This window comes from Camelina sativa, chromosome 5, assembly GCF_030686135.1.
Source record: "Camelina sativa cultivar CO46 ecotype springtype chromosome 5, ASM3068613v1".
Classification (NCBI taxonomy): Eukaryota; Viridiplantae; Streptophyta; class Magnoliopsida; order Brassicales; family Brassicaceae; genus Camelina; species Camelina sativa.
This window is the reverse complement of record NC_141884.1, coordinates 1,956,549-1,975,997: the sequence shown is the minus strand read 5'-3', so window position 1 is coordinate 1,975,997 and position 19,449 is coordinate 1,956,549. Positions and strand designations below refer to the sequence as shown.

General features: G+C 34.1%; 5 protein-coding genes and 1 pseudogene across 7 annotated transcripts; 4 read left to right on the top strand and 2 right to left on the bottom strand.

The window, feature by feature from the left end:
• Positions 1–1,679: 1,679 nt before the first annotated feature.
• LOC104784937 (uncharacterized) lies at positions 1,680–2,318 on the top strand. The gene has a single exon (XM_010510047.3). The coding sequence runs from the start codon at positions 1,803–1,805 to the stop codon at positions 2,103–2,105; it is 303 nt and encodes a 100-aa protein (XP_010508349.1). The 5' UTR covers positions 1,680–1,802; the 3' UTR covers positions 2,106–2,318.
• Positions 2,319–2,514: 196 nt separating this feature from the next.
• LOC104784936 (transcription termination factor MTERF4, chloroplastic pseudogene) lies at positions 2,515–4,374 on the bottom strand (annotated as a pseudogene). The gene has a single exon (XR_015558149.1). The product of XR_015558149.1 is annotated as a transcription termination factor MTERF4, chloroplastic pseudogene (transcript).
• A 57-nt stretch (positions 4,375–4,431) lies between these two features.
• On the bottom strand, positions 4,432–6,885 carry LOC104784935 (4-hydroxy-tetrahydrodipicolinate reductase 1, chloroplastic). The gene is made up of 9 exons (XM_010510045.3): positions 6,735–6,885; positions 6,426–6,648; positions 6,057–6,294; positions 5,705–5,838; positions 5,534–5,608; positions 5,334–5,435; positions 5,127–5,236; positions 4,938–5,025; positions 4,432–4,810 (listed from the first exon to the last, which is right to left on the bottom strand). Exons 1-9 carry the CDS (start codon positions 6,740–6,742, stop codon positions 4,742–4,744), a joined length of 1,047 nt encoding a protein of 348 aa, XP_010508347.1. The 5' UTR covers positions 6,743–6,885; the 3' UTR covers positions 4,432–4,741.
• Positions 6,886–6,969: 84 nt separating this feature from the next.
• Positions 6,970–8,934, top strand: LOC104784934 (6,7-dimethyl-8-ribityllumazine synthase, chloroplastic). The gene is made up of 8 exons (XM_010510044.3): positions 6,970–7,217; positions 7,286–7,401; positions 7,555–7,650; positions 7,742–7,837; positions 7,976–8,054; positions 8,308–8,354; positions 8,443–8,502; positions 8,647–8,934. The coding sequence occupies exons 1-8, from the start codon at positions 7,061–7,063 to the stop codon at positions 8,683–8,685; spliced, it is 690 nt and encodes a 229-aa protein (XP_010508346.1). The 5' UTR covers positions 6,970–7,060; the 3' UTR covers positions 8,686–8,934.
• A 2,513-nt stretch (positions 8,935–11,447) lies between these two features.
• LOC109133056 (large ribosomal subunit protein uL2my, C-terminal part) lies at positions 11,448–13,081 on the top strand. 2 transcript variants are annotated; one of them, XM_019245648.2, is made up of 3 exons: positions 11,448–11,580; positions 11,717–11,826; positions 12,352–13,081. In XM_019245648.2, exons 2-3 carry the CDS (start codon positions 11,727–11,729, stop codon positions 12,897–12,899), a joined length of 648 nt encoding a protein of 215 aa, XP_019101193.1. In that variant the 5' UTR covers positions 11,448–11,580; positions 11,717–11,726; the 3' UTR covers positions 12,900–13,081. The 2 variants fall into 2 exon arrangements, with proteins under 2 accessions (XP_019101193.1, XP_019101192.1); XM_019245647.2 differs by having other exon boundaries at positions 11,712–11,826.
• A 5,472-nt stretch (positions 13,082–18,553) lies between these two features.
• Positions 18,554–19,317, top strand: LOC104784933 (ARGOS-like protein). The gene has a single exon (XM_019245645.2). The coding sequence runs from the start codon at positions 18,702–18,704 to the stop codon at positions 19,140–19,142; it is 441 nt and encodes a 146-aa protein (XP_019101190.1). The 5' UTR covers positions 18,554–18,701; the 3' UTR covers positions 19,143–19,317.
• The last annotated feature ends 132 nt before the right edge of the window (positions 19,318–19,449 follow it).

Below are 19,449 nucleotides of genomic sequence, written 5' to 3'. Positions count from 1 at the left end.
AGGGATCGGAATAATTTATATATGAATTCCACCCCTAATCATTCATTCACTTATAATAGATATTTAGAGGGGATTATTGGTTCTATGATTTTAATTGATTTGGAAATCTAAACAAAAATTATGTTATTCAATCATTGATTTTAAAATACTTATCAAAATTATATGTTATTGGTTCTATGATTTATAAATACTTGTTAAAATCTCATGTTATTCACTTTATGATTTGTTTTTCGATTTCAAAATATATATTATGTTTTAAATGGATTTGAATGTATATGAAAGTGAGAAATAGAATGATTCAAATCCAAAGATAAAACATGTTATTTCAAAATCCATTTGTTTTAATTTTCATTATTTCCAATTATATATGGATTTACAAATCATTCATCCAATAACAGCATCTTAATTACTTTTTAAAATTTTATCACATGTAAAAATACTAATATATCTACATACTTTTTTTTTATAATTCATAATCATATCTAGCTATTATTATATACAACAATCCATACTGCGAATGACTAAACTGGTTGAACAAATATTGTCAGAATTCAGAATATTATAGTTCAATCACATCATATTATGATCATCCTACCGTATACGATTTTGCCATTATGATATTTTTAAAAAAAAATTAAAAAGAAAACACTCTTTTGTATTTGGCAAACAAACACACTTTCATTACGAGCTTAAGAGGTTTATCTTGAACCAGTCTCTCTATTCAGAAAAATAAATAAATTGTGGAGATAAACCTAAATTAAACTTCAAAAACAAAGAAAAAGTCCCACAAAAAAATTTGGATTGTTGTCATACACAAATAAGAAGTCAAAGATCATTGGTGGGTAACGTGTGCAACAGCTAAATCATTTTATAAAAAAGGAAGTGACCTGTTAGACTTTTTTGAGGTCGATCTCAATCACAAAACCTTTTTTTATGTAAATATATATATATATATCCATATGCATATAACGCTAATGATTTACACGTTTAAGTTTGTTATTAATCATCTGTTTCTCTTTCTCGTTGACAATAAATTTCAAGCATACAAAGTTCTGATGGCTGGATGGATGTTGCAACTTGCTACAACTTTTGAACCTAAACGCTTACATGCATCGATAATCTCATATGAATCTAAATTTTGAATCATAAATCAAGTATAAATTAAAATACATTAATCTCACGACCAGACCACTAAATGTTTTAAACTTGACCAAATAATAATTAATGATCACAAAATACAAAAGAAGAGATACACCATAACCATATACTCCCTCTGTTTCACAAAGAGTGTCATTTTGACCTGATTTTTTTGTTTCAAATTAAGTGTCATTTTAGATTTTCAATGCAATATTAAGCATAAATTTTCAACTTTAACCTCATATTCATTGAAGAATATCAAGAGTCAATATCAATTTTAAGGGTATAAGAGATATTTAAATATGTTTTCTTAATTTGTGTGTAAAGTGTCAAAATGACACTTATTATGAAACAGAAGGAGTAGAACTCTGCAAACTATACTTTATTGTGTAAACTGTGGAATTCCACATAGCTAGACTAGAGATATAAAACGACCCTAATTATTATAATTTTGAGACATAAATCAAATGGGAGAAGAAACAATACTATATATAAAAAGATGAGATTTCTTGTATAAAGAAAGTACATATATAAAAGAAGAATATTGGAAGGTAACTAAGCACCAAACCCAAGTCAATAAACCATAAACATAAAACCTTTTTTTTGCTAGCTTCATCTCAAAAGAACCTTAAAGAGAGAAAACAAGAACAAAGAGTGAATCATCTATGGATGGTTTAATACCAATGGCCTATAAGGCTATGAAGAAGAACCTAACTCGTCGTCGTTACGAACGTCTCTCCTCTTCCGCCACGACTCGTGAGTCTTACGAATTCGTCTCTGATATTGAAATGAACGTCGACGGTCACCACCGCCGTCGCTGGTCCATCGGAGATTTCTCATCGTTATCAAGCCGGGAAACAAAAAGAAACGGTGGCGTAGCTCCGGAGAAAGGTTTTTCTCCGCCGCGGGAAGGTCAGCTTGTGAGGTTCAAGAGCCATAGGTTGTTTTCTTGCATCTCAGGTCAATAACTTTATCAAGTCAAGAATATTCCGAAGCAAAAAAAAAAAGGAAATTTGTATTTTGTTTCGTCTTGTGTTTGATTTTGTATACAACGAATCATGTAGATATCGTTATTTTTGTGATCTTTTAATGTATACGTAAAAGTTTGTAGTTCGGGTTTGTTGTTGAAATGTATATTTGTAAAGTCATAAACAAGAAAATGAAAACTTGTATGGACCAAACTCGAAATAATGTTAGTTCCAACTCTCCAAAGTTCTAGTTGACCTAATCCATATTTGACCATATCCCGTAGTTGACTTGACGGGTCAGAACTCAGAGTTGTTCCTTAAGATAACACCAAAAAACATAACTTAGTTTAATCAACCAAATTCATGATTTGATTAGACTAAGAGGCTGCTGATTAGATATACATTAGTCTTTAGATGAATAGATTGTTTTTTTCGTTGTTTTGGGTGTGTATAAGAGAAACGTTCAACATCTAAAATTGTGCGACAAAATCAAGTGAACAGAGAACAAAATGAACACAATGCTTCAAACAAGTGTAGCTAAATGCAAAAGTTCGATAAAGTTAAAAAAACTTACGATTATTCTACAATGTAACAGTGCGTTTGTAGAGAACTTCATCATCATCACTCTCATCTTCTTCCTCATCAGACACAATCTCGCCACCAGGCATATCTAACTTCCCACCCATGTCAAATGTTGGACCTTCAGTATCTGGATCAATATAGTTACCTTGCAACCGTTCCTCAAATCTTTGGTCACTGCAATTAAGGAACCAGTTCAATGAACTCCTAATTCCTTTGCTCTGTAGCTTCTGGTACCTCGGTTTGATTCTTGACTCCAAGCTATAAGTAAAATACTCAGGGTACTCCACGAGTTCTTTCATAGGTCTCCCCATCTCAGTCTTGTAAAAGTAGTAGCTATTCTTCATGAGTTCGACTCGGGAACAGAGGATCTGAGGACATCTCACAACCATTTTCGCAATGTCCTCAACTGGAAACGCCCTGCCCAAGAGAAACTCAACGGGTTTCATTACCACATTCTGCTTCAGGCTAACAATCTGTGGCATTTTCTCTACCACACGAGCAAACCCTTCAGGATCAATCTTGAGCTTCAAGCTGAAAAAGTACTGTTGTGTAGACATCTTAGCTTTCACCGGTAAGCCAAGAATTTGAGGATATTGAGCTATAACCAAAGGTAGTACTTCTTTCTTGATGCCAAAACTAATCAAACAATCTACATTTGGTTTAACAGTCTCCTCAAGATTGTATCCGACTATATATGCACGTTTCTCTAGCATCCTAGCCACTATTTTCTTCGGCAAGCCAAAGGAAATTAGATAATCTACAAGAGGTTTGATCATGGTTCCAACTCTCATTCCCAAAAGATAAGGATACTGAGTCACCATAGGACCAATGTCCCTAGGACTCACACCAATGCTTACCAAATACGCAACGGATGTGCTCATAGTGCCTTCGAGTTTAAACCCTAAAAGCTCAGGATACTTCATCAGAACATACCCTAAATCTTGCTTCTCAACGTCAAGACCTCTAAGAAACTTAACCACAGGAGCAAGCTCAACAACCACACTTGCATGAAGAACCTGAGGATAGTTCTTAACAAATTCTCCTAATTTCGATCTCGGGATTCCAATTTTCTCTAAGTAAGCCAAGACAGGAATCAAATTCTTACGAACACTGCAACCTAACATCAAAGGATACTCATTTATATCGTCTATGGTCAACCCTAGCTTCTGTAAGAACTCAACACGCTCACACATGACTTCAATGGTGGAAGGTAACTCAATACTCTCCAATTCATCGGTGATTATCCCCAAACCTTTGAGATAATCGCAGATTTTGACACGATTCACGAGCTTCTCTTTCTTCCCTTGTATAACTCCCCATGTGACTGTAGGCATCTCGTACTCCGGGAACTTTGAAGATTGAGTTGCATAGTGAGCAATCCTTGAAATCGAACAAGGGTTTTGAAATTGAGGGGTATTAGGATCTGGGTTTATCAGGGTTTTAGTTTCAGGGGATGATGATATAATCGGAAAGATGAAACACTCTCTTTTGATCAAAGTTACGAACTTGTTCCTCCTCAGAAGAAGATACCTCATTCTGGTGATACCCAGAAGATTGCTGTCGATGAAGATTACGACTTTGCAATCAAAATCAAATGGGATTTAGAAAAAATTCTCGCTTTCGAGAGAATACGAAAGGCGCATATGAGAGAAGCCCTAACGAGAGGGAGTGAGAGAGAGAGAGTCTCAGTTTCTTTTTTTTACCATAAATATTAAAATAGTAAAAAAAAAAAAAAACACAAAAATTTACAACTTTGGTGATGACATACATTTGAGATCGTTGTTCATAACATTTAGAGAATTTTTATCTGTAAGACTTTAGTTCAATGATTAAGAAAGGAGAATAACATTTAAGGTGAAGAGGTCTGAACATGAACAATACAATGACAAGTTCATGTAATATACCAAGGAGTTTCAAAAGCCTGTGTGTGCTAAAGGCAGAAGAAGTGGGAACCAACCAAACATCTAATTTTCACAGCTGTTGATTTGGTAAATCTAATTTCAGCTCTTCTAGAACCACCATTTGGTTAACATGCACTAACACAACTCGGAAGCTTAACGCATGTTTCCCTCTCTCAAAACATCGATCATGTTGTAGATTCGCTGATCTGCTTTCAATCGAATCTGCATTCCACAAAAAGTGTTGAATCAAGGACTAGCATTATAGAGATTAGAGATGAGGTGAGACTCAGAGAAAGCTGGGATTCAATCTCGCAGAATCATGATGAGCAATAGGAGTAAGCTTTATAACCTTTTTGGCGAGGAAGAGCACGGCATCAACAGTACCCTCAGCATATATTGATCTGCCACAGACATTGTGCTGGAACTCAAAGGAGACACTGCAACGAAAGACAGAGAAAAGGGAGCTAGTTATGGAACAGACACACTTATACAACAGAATATAAAGATATGTATAAACTACATCTTAGTATTGCATTACGTTTCATCGGGTGATGTCAAGTGATAAAGATGGAAAGCGTGGCCAGAGATATGCTCTTCGGGAACACCAACCATCTCCACTTGCTGTTTTGGATCCCGAATCAATTGTATCTACCATAAAAGTTGTATACATAGAAAATTCATATCCTGAGAATAAAATAAGTCAATGCAGAGAGATGTAAACAATAGAGGATGATGATCAATGCACCTGATCCATGTCGTAAGACACACCCAATTCCTGGAAGCAAGAAATAACAGCTTTTGCTGTTCCAGATGCATCCAATTTGCTAGCCTGATGAGACTCCATCACCTACATAGATTGGAAGTTGATTAGACGTGGCAAGAAGTAATACAAAACTAACGGAGAAAAAATGAAACTGAATTTATACAAAGAAGTAAGAAAAGTACATCCAATGAATAACCAGAAAAGGCTCCCGGAAACTGCTCAGCCATGATCTCCATTGCCGCAAGAAATGCTACAACCTTTAGACCAACAAAGCAAACAGATATGAGAGCTAAAGGATCTTAACTTACATGTATAAGTAATTATTTCTTCCAGAAACATCCAAGTAGACATACCTGTTTACCCATCTGTGGGGAAATCACTGCATAAATCTTTGCTTTCTCAACAGTTTCATACAATTTGTCCCTATCACCACCAGTTGTTCCCATGACGAAAGGAACACCAACTTTGCTATACAGCTCCGCATTATCTACACATTGCAAAAATTCCAAATTTGAAAATCATTCCAAATTTGAAAATCAACTCACAACAGACAAACAAAACTCCAAACAGATGATTTTGCACTTACACAAATTCTAAACTAACTCAATCAAGGATGGTTCCCCCAACTAGAATTCAATCCTATTATCAACAAATCAAGAATACAATTGTCTCTTGATGGTAGAACTGAGAGATTCTGAAGTATACCATTTACTGCAGAAGGAATTGTGTAGTCAACAACAATTAGCTCCGGGTGCTTCTCAAATACGGAAGAGAGAACTTTTTCTCTTTCAGCAGGACCATGCACAGTAATCTCCTTTCCACATACCTCAACCTTCTGACCATCCTCACCAGCAGAACCAAACGATATGGGAACAAAATTTACTCCAGCAGAGTCTGCTGCTTTGATCACAGCTTTCCCCATTTTGCCACTGCATCCATTCACCTGTTGTATAAGAGATAACCAATGGCTTAACTCCCAAACAATTCCCATTATCAAGTAATCGAATTAAAGACACAATCTTTGACATTTCCTCATCTCAAACTGAAATGGATATGCCATGTTTAATAGATTACCATGATGGATATGCCATTTCCAGGCAAAACAGACTTGACGACCTCGTCACCGGAATCTACCGACGCCGTCATCGATAAAACCACCGGAAGACGACGTGTCCCAATTCTCATGAAACTAACACGGCCGTTACCGCATTTTCCTGCATTGTGACTCGTTCTAGAAGCAAATGCGAGACGCGAGTCCACTGGACGATGAAGGAACACACTTGAAGACGCCATTAACCTGAATAAAGAGTAAGCTCATCTCCATCAACCCAATCAAAAACAAAAAAAAATTGAAGTGAGATTGGTAAGCTTCAAAAAACGTACCCGTTCATATCCTATTGATTCAAGGATTAGATTAGACGAAAGTTTTGTTCTTTATTGCGCCAAGACAAATCCTTAAAATCTTCCGACTTTTGTCAGAAATTTCCCGGCCGGCGAGAAATTGGAAATTTAGGGTTTAGTTTATCTTTTTATCATCGAACCGGAAATCTCTAAACCAAACAATTAGATTTAATAAACCGGATTTAATTTAAATACTAACCGGGAATTTTGAACCGATAAGAGAAACTTGAGGTTAACCACACACAGTCTCACTCTTAACGAAAAAAGTCAAAAACGAACCATCTCAAAAACAATCCGACGAACGAAAGATGAAGTCCTTAGCTTCGCCGCCGTGTCTCCGCCTAATACCGACGGCACACCGTCAGCTCAATTCGCGTCAATCTTCCTCCGCCTGTTATATTCACGGTGGCGCTTCTGCAAACAAATCCAATAACCTCTCATTCTCCTCATCCGCATCCGCATCCGGTAAGCTTGCTTTGACTTCTCTTATAATATCTCAAGTTCGTGTATGAAATGTTAGAATTTGGTGTTAGGGTTTGCGTCACCACTCGTTGTAGAGAAGGAACTACGCTCTTCATTCGTACAGACGGCTGCTGTTCGCCATGTTACTGGGTCTCTTATCAGAGGCGAAGGTCTTAGATTTGCCATCGTGAGTTCTCAGAATCGTTTTTTTTTTAACTTCTTGCCCTGCTTAGTGCTTAGATTTGGTGAATTGGTTCTGATTTGGATGATTTAGAGTGAAAATTTAAAACTTGAGCCTTGTGTTGACTTTTTTTGTGTCAATTCAAATTTTGTATTCAAGGTTGTAGCTCGTTTCAATGAAGTTGTGACTAAGTTGCTTTTGGAAGGAGCGATTGAGACTTTCAAGAAGTACTCAGTCAGAGAAGAAGACATCGAAGTAAAAGTCCTTTGCTTGTTATGTTAGATCAGAGTAAAAAAAAAAAGATCTGAGCTTTCACAAAGCTAACGAAGAGACTTTTTCAATTCAGGTTATTTGGGTTCCTGGCAGCTTTGAGATTGGAGTTGTTGCACAAAACCTTGGGAAATCAGGAAAATTTCATGCCGTTTTATGCATTGGCGCTGTGGTATGATTCTTGCTATACAACAACTCTCGGACTATTCAATTCTATTTCCTCATATGACTTCTTCAAGTTATAGAAAGTTTCTCACACATGCTTATTAAAGTTGGGTTTTGATCTACTCTTGTCCTTGTTGTGGTTTAGATAAGAGGCGATACCACACATTATGATGCGGTTGCTAACTCTGCTGCATCCGGAGTACTTTCTGCTGGCATAAATTCAGGTTTAACTTGATAATCATCTGCGGTATATGCATCTTTAGACATCTTTATGTTAACATTGTTTTGAAAACAGTGAAAGATTGTTTTTGTAGTACTTCCGAAACTCAAAGAGCTGGTAGTTCATTTTTTTGCGTTTCTTGGGATTTTGGATGATTAAATTCTAGTGTCATGAACTAATTCATCAAATTTTGTTCTGGTTGTTCACGCACTATTCACTCTAGTAGTATTTAAAGCTTACAAATTCCCAATTTGCAGGGGTTCCATGCATATTTGGTGTACTGACTTGCGAGGACATGGATCAGGTTAAAATTTGTTATGCAAGGGTTGATGATATATAGTTTGTTAATCATATGGATAAACACTGAACTTGTCGCTATTGTGGACAACTAGGCTTTGAATCGATCTGGTGGCAAAGCCGGCAATAAGGGAGCTGAAACTGCTTTGACAGCGGTAAGTATCATTATGATTAATTCATTCCTTTGTTCTTAGAACAAGATATAGAAGTTACCTAATTCATTCCATTACGCAAGTGGGTCATTTGAGTTATTGTCTCTTCAGTAAAGTCCTGAAATGCTCTCTCTTTTCTTTCTTCAGCTGGAAATGGCGTCTCTGTTTGAGCACCACCTGAACTAGCTCTGCTGGTTCCATGGATGAAAAATGATCACGTATGAGAACTACAATCCAATCTCCAAAATTGTACCTCGAAGGTAGTCAAAATGTTTTTACTCTTGGTGACAAAATACTTTTGGTCTTTCTTTTGAATCGTGTGGGAATAATAATAATTCCTCTGAATTTTCGGGATTTTAAAGCTCCAATCAAAAATGTGATCTTTGTGATAATATGTTGAAGGTTGTGGTGTCCGAATGAGATTTCAACTTTAAATATTCTGCACAACGAAGATTTTGTCGACAAGCAAAGATTACGAAAACTTGTATTAATCTTGTTCTAATAATAAAGGATTGAATCATAAGGATTCTAAGAAGTTGGAAATACTGCATACAGTTGAAATCCACTTCCGGCTAATCAACCTCTCGACTAATGGACTTTTATAACCAAACTCGAACCTCAAAACTTAACCTCAACACATTGAACTTGAGAACAATTATGATCTCTTAATACTGAAATACTACTTTTAAGCCATACTCATACACGTAACATACTCATACATGTAATGTAACATATTACATATATTATTGTAACAATAGATTGATTTTGAATTCTTCACGATCAAAGCTATCGACGTCCCACTCTGGTTCTTTTTTCGACACGTAATTTACTGAGCCCACTCGTTGTCGGTGCCGAAATCAAATTGGCTATCGCTGCTGCTATCGTCGTCGTCTTCGACCTTTTTCTTTTTCGATTCATCGCTAGTCGCTTACTTTTAGTACACGAGCAGCCAATTTAGGTTTTGTAAAACTGTAGCTAATGGACGGTTGATATTTATCTCAAGAAAATATTGAATGGCTGGTATTAAAAACTGAAACCGGGTCAGATTACTGGATAAAAACGACCCGTATGTTTATCCGAATTTCAGGAGTTAAATTGACAAAATTACCCTTGGCGGTTGGCGCAGATGAATTTTTTTTTGCCTTCATATATCTTGGCATTTGAATCTAATTTTAGTACAAAACCAATGTTTGTTTTTCCAAAAAAAAACTTTTTATAGGAGGGATTATTATTGTTATTGTTATTATTATTATTATATACTCCCTCTGTTTCACAAAGAGTGTCATTCTGACACATTTCACACAAATTAAGAAAAGTTTGAATTATACATGTTTGCCCTTATTTAAGAAGTGATTAAAGGTTTAAATTTAATAAAAAGAGCTGTGGGTTTAGGGGTAAAAAGGAAAATATAGCATTAAAAAGCACATTGGAAATGTAGAATGATACTTTTTGTGTAACAAAATTTTTTCTCTAAAATGACACTCTTTGTGAAACAGAGGGAGTATAAAGTAATTTGCATATATACTTAGGATTCCGTTTTGTGTGTCCAAAAAAATGTCAATACCAACCAACTCAAATGTATAAACATGATCCAACCTAATTGATTGTCTAAAGGTTTACTCGATCATAGATTTAATAGATTTGCAAATTCAAAAAATATATAGATATATATTATTTAATCTGAAACTTAAAAATTTTTATCAAAATTATGTGTTATTGGTTCCATAATTTATAAATACTAATTAAAATATTTTGTTATGCGTTAGTGATTTATTATTGGATTTCAAAATCTACTTTATATGTTTGAGTGGATAATATGGATAAAACGGTTCTAGTCTAACTACTTTATATTTGGATACAAAACAGCACTAGAGTTGCGGAGATTCAAGCTTAAGCTCTAAATTAGCAGCGATCCTAGGTTCTAATGATCATGAACTCTTCCAACACAACAGGTGTATCTTAACATGAAGTAGTCATAGTTTCGGGTAACTAAATTGTGCAAATATAGTTGTGAAGAAGAGATCTGATACAAACTTTTATTCTTTTAATCATATAATAAAGAGAAGCAATCACGCTAGCTCATCATCTAAACCACAAGTAACTTGTTGCATCCACAAGTTTGGAATCCTCAGAAAAAAATTTCAACTTTAAACACTTAGACAGAAACACTTAGACAGAAGAGGCTAACAGGAATTTTTCAAACACAAGTTTGGAATCCAAAAAATAATCAATAAGATTTTTCAAATCCTAAATAGATTTACAAATCAAAAATTGCATAAATCCAATCATATTTAAACTAATGATGTTTAAGTTCATTAATATGTTTTCTCAAGTTCGATATCACCCTCGCAAACCATGAAATTGTACAAATTGTGTCAATATACACCGCTCATTTTTTCTTTCTTTTTTCTCTTCTATTTAGAGAGAGTATTGAACTTAATAATTTAGAAGATTTTGAAACATTCTTAAAATTATTTGATTCATATTGATTTTTTCAAATATTTTTAAAAATCATATGTTATTCAACTTGAATAAAATGGCGAATGCGCATTTTAAGTGATTGATATACTAAAATACAACGCGAGACAAGAGTTGGGTATTGATGATATACTAAAATAAAATATTCAGTGTGGTTTTATAGGCGAGAGATTTATTGTGGTCTGGTTCGCTTGGTTATGTTGGTGTTGCATGGTGATTTGTCGATTACAATTTAATATATATGGTCTTATCATGTATGAATGAATCTTAGTTAAATTAAACCCAATAGCACCAACTAAATTAAAGCCGATCATCAATAAAAAAAATTAGAGAAGAGGAGAAGTCGAAAGCAAGCAAATGTTAAAATCCCATAGCAATTCAAAAAAAAAAACGGTCTAGTCTAACTAGGTTTAATTGCAATTGAACCGGTCTAAACCAATATATTCCCGATTTTATGGATGGTTCGAACCGGGTAGCCTGAACCGGTTTGATTAGTCTATTACGCTTCGTCTTCGATTCAGTTCAGCGCCTCTCTCTCTCTCTCTCTGTATCGGCTCTTGTTCGATTTTGCATCTCTCAGGTTGTTTAGTCCTCGATCTCAAAGTAAGTCATCCTACGCTCTATGTAAATCACGCGTAGAAGCCCTATTTTTGTGATTTATTTGATAGATCGTTGGAGCTATAGAGTCTTTTGCGATAAAAACCCTACCTTTTTTTTTGTTCTCACTGTTTTAGAGCAGTCTCACTTCCATGTCGGCGCTTGTGGCGTTATGCAGAGCTCGAGCTACTACTGCTTCGTCTTCTTTATTCAACAGCGTTATTCGTCCAGCATTTCGCAGTTTCTCTACAGGTTTGGTTGCTATTACTCTTTTTTTTTTTTTTTTAATTCCGGAGAATGCTCAAATTTGGATCATCAAAATGAGTTTTTTTGGAAAGAGTGGGTTGTGAGATGGTGTATAGCTTTGATTAACGTTGTTGCACATTGAGTTTTACAGTTCTAGTGATTTGCCTTAGTCAGTATTCTTGTTAGCCTCTTCTGTTCTGTCTAAGTGTTTAAAACTTGTATAGATCTCTTCTTGGATTGCTGCAAATCTGGTGCTATTTTGTGTCAAATTCTTCTCCTATTGTATGATATTCTTTTTCTTTAACTTAGGTGTTGGCTGCCTCAGATTTGCTTGTTGATGAGTGCATTAAATCGATGCATGTATCTTACTTTATGGGACTTTGTTTTCTCTAGTCTATGTGGTTTCCGTGATTATGATTAAGCTCTATTGGGTATATACAGCTTGAAAGTTACTTAACTACATGATGGAGATCCAGAGTTTCAAATCTAGCTTTGTGTCAAAATCAATATCTCTCTGTTGGTGTTTTGCAGGTTTTGCTGATGCACAGAACAAATCATTGGTGGCGCAGATGAAAGAAGAGATGCTCCACATGGACATCAACTCAATGGTGGGAAGTTCTATGCCACTAGGTATGATGCGTATCGGAACAATCATCCACAACATCGAGATGAACCCAGGGCAAGGCGCCAAGATGGTCCGAGCTGCAGGAACCAACGCCAAGATCCTAAAGGAGCCTGCTTCAGGGAAATGCTTGATAAAGCTTCCATCAGGGAACACCAAGTGGATCAACGCCAGGTGCCGTGCTACGATTGGCACAGTATCAAACCCGTCTCACGGAACGAAGAAGCTTAGGAAAGCAGGACAGAGTAGGTGGTTGGGGATAAGGCCCAAAGTCAGAGGAGTGGCGATGAACCCGTGTGATCACCCACACGGTGGAGGTGAAGGAAAAAGCAAAAGTAGTGGAAGCCGAGGAAGGACATCAACAAGTCCGTGGGGGAAACCGTGTAAAGGCGGGTACAAATCCGCTAGTGTCAAGAAGAAGAAGAAGCGTTTGGCAGCTGCAGCAGCAAAAATGTGATATGGTGGATGAAGAAGAAGACTAGTTACAATTTCTTCAAATTCTTCTTTCTTGAAATAATCTATCAGGGTTTATTGACTCTGCTTTTGAGAGTTGGTTTTTAGTGTATTCATGATTTTTCTTACACAGAGGGGTGAACACCACAAACTTTTTTAAATCGAAATCAAACGTTCTTTTAATCACGATCACGTTTTAAAAGAGTTACTATATTTTTGCCTTTTGAAATTGTCATAATCAGTTCGATGCAATTTTGAGAGATTGTTGTTATACGCTTACTTATGTTTTAGTAAGACACTGTAGTAAAAGGTTCGATCGAGGAAAGGGTCTAAAATCAAAGGTATAATTCAGAAAAGGAAAATAAAAAGAGTCAACAGGTTGGAACTTGGAACAATACATTGAATCAATCCCCACACACACTAAAAAAAAACACACGTTCAAAACAAATGTCTTCTTTGACTATTAATTACCACCAAAACTTTTAATATATACCCTGACATCAGAATTTTTATCTTTTCCTCTTATGAGTTTCAACTTTGAATGTTGTAGCAAAGAACATTTCTATTCTTCAGCAATGAGACGTTCACTGATCTAAAATTACTGTTGGAAATTAGTCGGAATTAAAATGAAAAAGAATACATAGTTTTGTTGGTAATATACTAATATGCTTACTTTTATATATTCCTAAAGAATTTATTTACATAGCAGTTGCATATTTTTAATTTTTAAATAAAGTCATATGGAATTTTTTAGCTAGTCTAAAATGTCGGATTTTATTCTCTTAAAAATACGATTTACCCTAGCTTTTTTGGGTTGTTATGTATTATACCTTATTAAAAAAGTGAAGAAACCAATTTGACATCTACCTTTGGTCCAACCAACCAACTTTTTAAAAAAGTTGATGTTTAGGGGGTTTGAAAATTTTTTAAAAAACCAAGAATGGTATTAGTACTCAATAGATGAAAAAAGTGAGAAGCACACAGAATTTGAATTAAGATTGAAAACGAGACTGTAACAAGTAACAACACACAAGCCACCATGCTTACAATCTTGGGTCCTACTCCTCCATATCAATTCATCATTTTCATCTTTATTCTTTTTTTTTTTTCTGTTATTCCCTTTTATTTATTTTATCTACTAATAACAGTTTCTTTAGCTTTTTATGTTTTTCATACAAAACCAAAGAAAAAAAATGAAAATATTTAACTGATTCAGAACAAATACTGGCAAAAGTTGAATTATATCGAAAATGAAATGACGCAAGAATTTTTTAAAATTTCTTATTGTCTCTAGCTATTTTTTATTTTTCTTATCTTTTATGACAGGGGAGGTGAAACTAAAAAAAAAGAATCATCAAGTAAGATACGTGCAATGAATCATATAATCTTTCACCAGCAGATGCATGTATTTTGCGTATTTTTGTTTCTCTTCCTGTTAATTCCCTTTTCAGTCTGGTCATATCTTTGCTAGCTCAGACTTCAGCACAAAGCTTTGAAACAGAATAGACAAAAGTATATGTCCCCATATATTCCTATCTTTATCCTGAAGATAATAAATACTTTATAGACTTTGTATATGCCACTAGCTACTTTAGAGTTTGATTTATCAACTATAGTTTCTAACAATTAGGTAAAGCATATGATTATATATATATATATATATATTAACTATACTGATTAGGTGATGAGGATCCACCGTCCACGGTTGTAGTACCTCATTAATTAATATCACAAACCGTGTAAAACTTTAAATCAGAAGTACAGTATTATAAAATGGATGTTATTAGGAAAACAACGCTAGCTTAATTACCTTAGGCTTAGAACATTAGAGGAAAAGAATTTTGATTTTTAGCAAAATAATATAAATACAATATGATCAGAAGTATTTTTCTTTTTTGACACTAATATAGGGATTTTTTTTTGTTGAATAAATTAATTTGTTTGAGCCATATGTGTGTATTTTAAAATAATTAAGAATAATTGATATAATAACATACTCTGTGTCTTATAGATTTAAAAAAACAATAATTTTGGGGAAATTTTGGCAAAGAGAGAAGTATTTATAAATAAAATATAAGAGAAAATGAAAATGAAATGTATAAAACTATAAATACTCGCATAACGTAGAAGAAGAAAGATGACCTTTTTTTTTGTCCAAAAAAAAAAAAAAAAAATGACCTTTTAAGATTGGAGGAGAGTTGTACGAGGAATATTAATAAGTCAAGTTGGTCGAGAGATATGCATTGAATCGATAGGAACTAGCCACGTGACAATGGCATGTGCCGTTTCATCCACATTGCACTACCTTTTTAAAAATCATTGCTTATTTATATTTAATATCAACATTTTTTTTGTTATACTTTATATTCTTTTTTTGTGCAACGATAATTTCATTTAATAAACTTAGTTTTGGGCCAGGCCCGTTACAAAATGGGATAAAGCCCCTTTAGCAAGGGTATCCGCTAAAAGATTGAGATCACGGGGAACAAAAGTAAACAGACAGTTTTTGAAAGAAGCTGAAAAGTCAAGGATATCGAAATGAATCCCGTGAATCTCCTTTGGGTGGAGATCCGAAGTTAATGCTGTGACCAGCTGAGCTGAATCGGTAGCAAAGATAATGTTTGTGATGCCAAGGGATCGAGCATGCGAGATGGCGTGTAGCATCGCCAGGGCTTCAGCCATCAAAGAGGATGAGACATGATCCGCGGAAGCCGACTCAAAAGTTATACTTTATATTCTTTTCTTCAATATATACCACTAAAATTATTAAAAGGGGGCGGGAGTGACTCTTAATTGAGAAATAGAATTTAATCATTTTAAAAACCTCAAGTATATGATGCAAAACTGTGGGCATATCATATAAACTCGTCGTTAATTAATTGAGATAATAATTCATCTTATTATGTCAATGCATTATGCAAATGTATATAAAATATAAATATTTTGTTGAATAATATTGTTGCAGAGGTCCACTACATTACATATACCACTAGACATGCAATCTAAGGGAGGGTTTGCGATGTTCAAGGCAATCATGCATGGGTTGCCATTTCTATATACCTTTTCCCTTTCCACCAATTGTTTTCTTTTTCTTTCTAAATTCCTAAAATTAAAATAGACACCATGAATTAAATTAATAGAATCTTTAGGATAAAAGTAAAACAGAACCAAAAAAAAAAAACATTTATTTCACCTAATTCATATATCTTTCTTGGTTTTGGCTACGAATAAAAATCTTTTGTCTGATTTGGATAAGAGATTGCGCTCTCTGTATAAAATTCTTACATTACATAGATGTTAAATAATAGATTTTTTGGTGATAAATCTGAATAGCGTCATGCCATTAATATAATGCTGTATCGAGATATTCTCGACTGACATTTATAATGGTGATCTTGAATATACTCCAAATGTACAAACCATTGTCAATGTACATTTTGTATTTTTCCACAAAATTAACAATCTACAAAAATATTAATGAAATTGATATGATTTTATGAGTCAAATTTGATTTGTAGTTTATATATATATTTATTTTTATAACAAGTATTTTATAAACAAGATATTTACGTTTATACGTAGTTATTATTAATCACGAGTGGCATATCGATCCTAACCATAAGATCATGTATACATAAAATCAAAGATATCAAATCAAGTACATATCCACAAGATGATATGAATATCTTTATGTATCGGGAAGATATCACTATGCTACTTAGTACTTACCATCTATATTACTCTAATAATAGTTAGTTGAAGTTTTTTTTGTTTAGTTTAAGTTAAGACTGCATCACTATCTTTTTTACAGGCCTAGAGTTTTTTTTTTTGTTTTTTTGTTTTTTTTTTTATAGCGGGAGGTAAACTAAGTAGTTTTGTTGTAAGTTTGTAACTACATGTCTACTTGAGCCATTATAGTTGTAGAATAGTAATGTCAATGAGCTAGTGGCTGATAAAAAAAGAAAACAATCCTCCTGTTTGAACTTGTTTTTTTTTTTAGAAAAGACGTAACAGAGATGTTATTTATGCGATTCATTGAATTTGGATAACTAATAAGTGTTTTTAATTATTTTGGATTGAACAAATAAAAATAAAGAGAGTAATGGTCTAATGGATTCACAATTCTGGTAAGCTGTCAATTGGTGGATACCCGAACGGCCAAAACAAAACTGCTTGCGGAAAACTATCATGTCCCTCCCTCAATCATAATTAAAACACGCTACCAAAACTAGTATGTATATGTATGTATAAATATAATCCCATTTGATAACTTAATTATATACTTTTAATTTAAAAATGATGGATGTAAAACGTCAGATTCTTTATCTTTTGTTTTTTTTTTAAAGAAACTGAAAGAAGACAATGATTTTGCATATAACAAATATCATGCTTGATAATGCGATAGATTTACACTATATATCACGGTTTTGTTGAAACATTCTATAAAAAACACCACTTACTTTTAGTTTTTTTTTTTCCTTAAAAATCCTACGAAAAGAAATATGCCTACCTAATTAATTAGATTATATATATTAATAATAGAAAGAGTCTCTCAAATTATATAAAAATAAGTTTTGCACTGCTATAACTAAATAATAAAAGCATAAAACCGAAAAAGAAATAAATATTGGACCAACTGTCCCACTAAGAACGATGATATGATAGAGGCACCACATGAAAATGCCGAGGAGAGGAATAACAATATGGGTCATCATCGGTCGATAAACACATAGACACACATTATTATTAGGTGGGAAAATTTTTAAAAATTTAATTCATATATTATATATTCTATAATTTATATTTATTATACAGTCTCCTATGAAAAACATTAAATTGGTAATTCACCGCATTCAAAGTATATAAACTATGCAACGAAGAAGGCAAGTAACTTCGTCTTTTTGAACATCAAGTGGTTAAAAACATTTTTAATTTGCGTAGGAGACTAGAAAAAAGCCTACGAACACAACTCAGAAAAGGAAAAAATCACGACTGCTTTTCAAATATAATTTGTCAAATAAAACAACTTTGACTACACACACACAATAAAGGAACAAATGTTAAAAGCTTATTAGATTCGTTATTAGTATAATGGAGTTAATTAATAAAACCAAACCACCCATTGAAAATGAATAATATTCGTAAAGGAAACTAAAAACCTCGACCTCAGACAGAGGCTTACCCCAAATAAAATTCCAGGCTACGTCATCTCGAGAGAGAGAGAGAGAGAGAGAGAGAGAGAAAGTGTCTAGGGGAGAAGAACCCAACCCAACTGGGGGCTGATTTGAAATTGTTTCAGACCTTCCAGAATCAGCAACTTGCCTCTCTCACACACTTTGTCATCTCACCTCCCAAAAAAAAAGTGATAATAATTTTTTTAATTAAATCCATTCTTTGTTTTCTTTTTAAAACATAGGCAAAAAGAAGAAGAAAAAGATCTGTAAATTCAGTGAACCTTCCTCTCTTTCCTGTTTCTTCTCTGATTCCACAACAAAACAGTCTAATCCCCTCTTTATATTTTCTTTTTACTACCCATTTCTTTTTTATATTTCTTCCTCTGTATCTATCTTCCTCTCTCTCTCTCTTTTCATTTTCTTTCTCTTACAAAAGAAACTTCATTCTTCTTCCTCTTGCTTTCATAAAAGCCCCATATATTTTGGTTTCTAACGTTACCATCTCATCATCTTCTTGTCGTTCTGTGACAGCAGAAGAAGAAGAAGAAAAAAAGCTTGTTGCTTTATGCATTTGAGTCCAACTCTGTTTCTTCATACATCGATCTGATTTCCCCCAGATCAATTCCCTTCAAATGATTCGTGATATCTCAAGTCTACAAAACGACATCATAAACATTCAAGAACACTGTTCACTCAACAACAACAACAACATGGACATGAGAAGAGATAACCGGAAGAACATCAGTTTTCGTGGATCAGCTCCTGCTCCGATCATGAGGAAGCAAGAACTGTTTCGGACATTGTCGTCACAGAACAGTCCGAGGAGGTTAATATCAGCTAGTTACTTCAGTTTGGAATCAATGGTTGTGCTTGTTGGTCTCACTGCTTCTCTCTTGATCTTACCCTTGATTCTTCCCCCATTGCCTCCTCCTCCGTTTATGCTGCTTTTGGTTCCTATTGGGATTATGGTTTTGCTTATGGTTCTTGCTTTCATGCCTTCTTCTAATTCCAAACATGTAGTAGTAACTTCTTCTTCTTCTTCTTCTTCTTCTTCTTCTTCCACTTTTATGTAAAACGTTTCTTTAATTGAAGAAATCCTTAAAAAAAAAACAGAGGAAGTTTTGTCTTGTTGTAATTTACTTTAAGGTTTCAGGGTAAGAGATTAATACTATTTCATTTGTAAAACTTTGTTTCTTGTTGATGCAGAATTATACAACTATATAAATAAAGAGAATTTAATTGTTTCCATTGTTTCTTGATTTTAACTTTTCTAATGGTTTGAAACAAAACCAGATGAGATTGGGACATTGTTTCTTTATAATAACTTAATATTGAAAGGCTTTGATTGCAGAGACTTAACGACTATGAGACAGAAGTAGT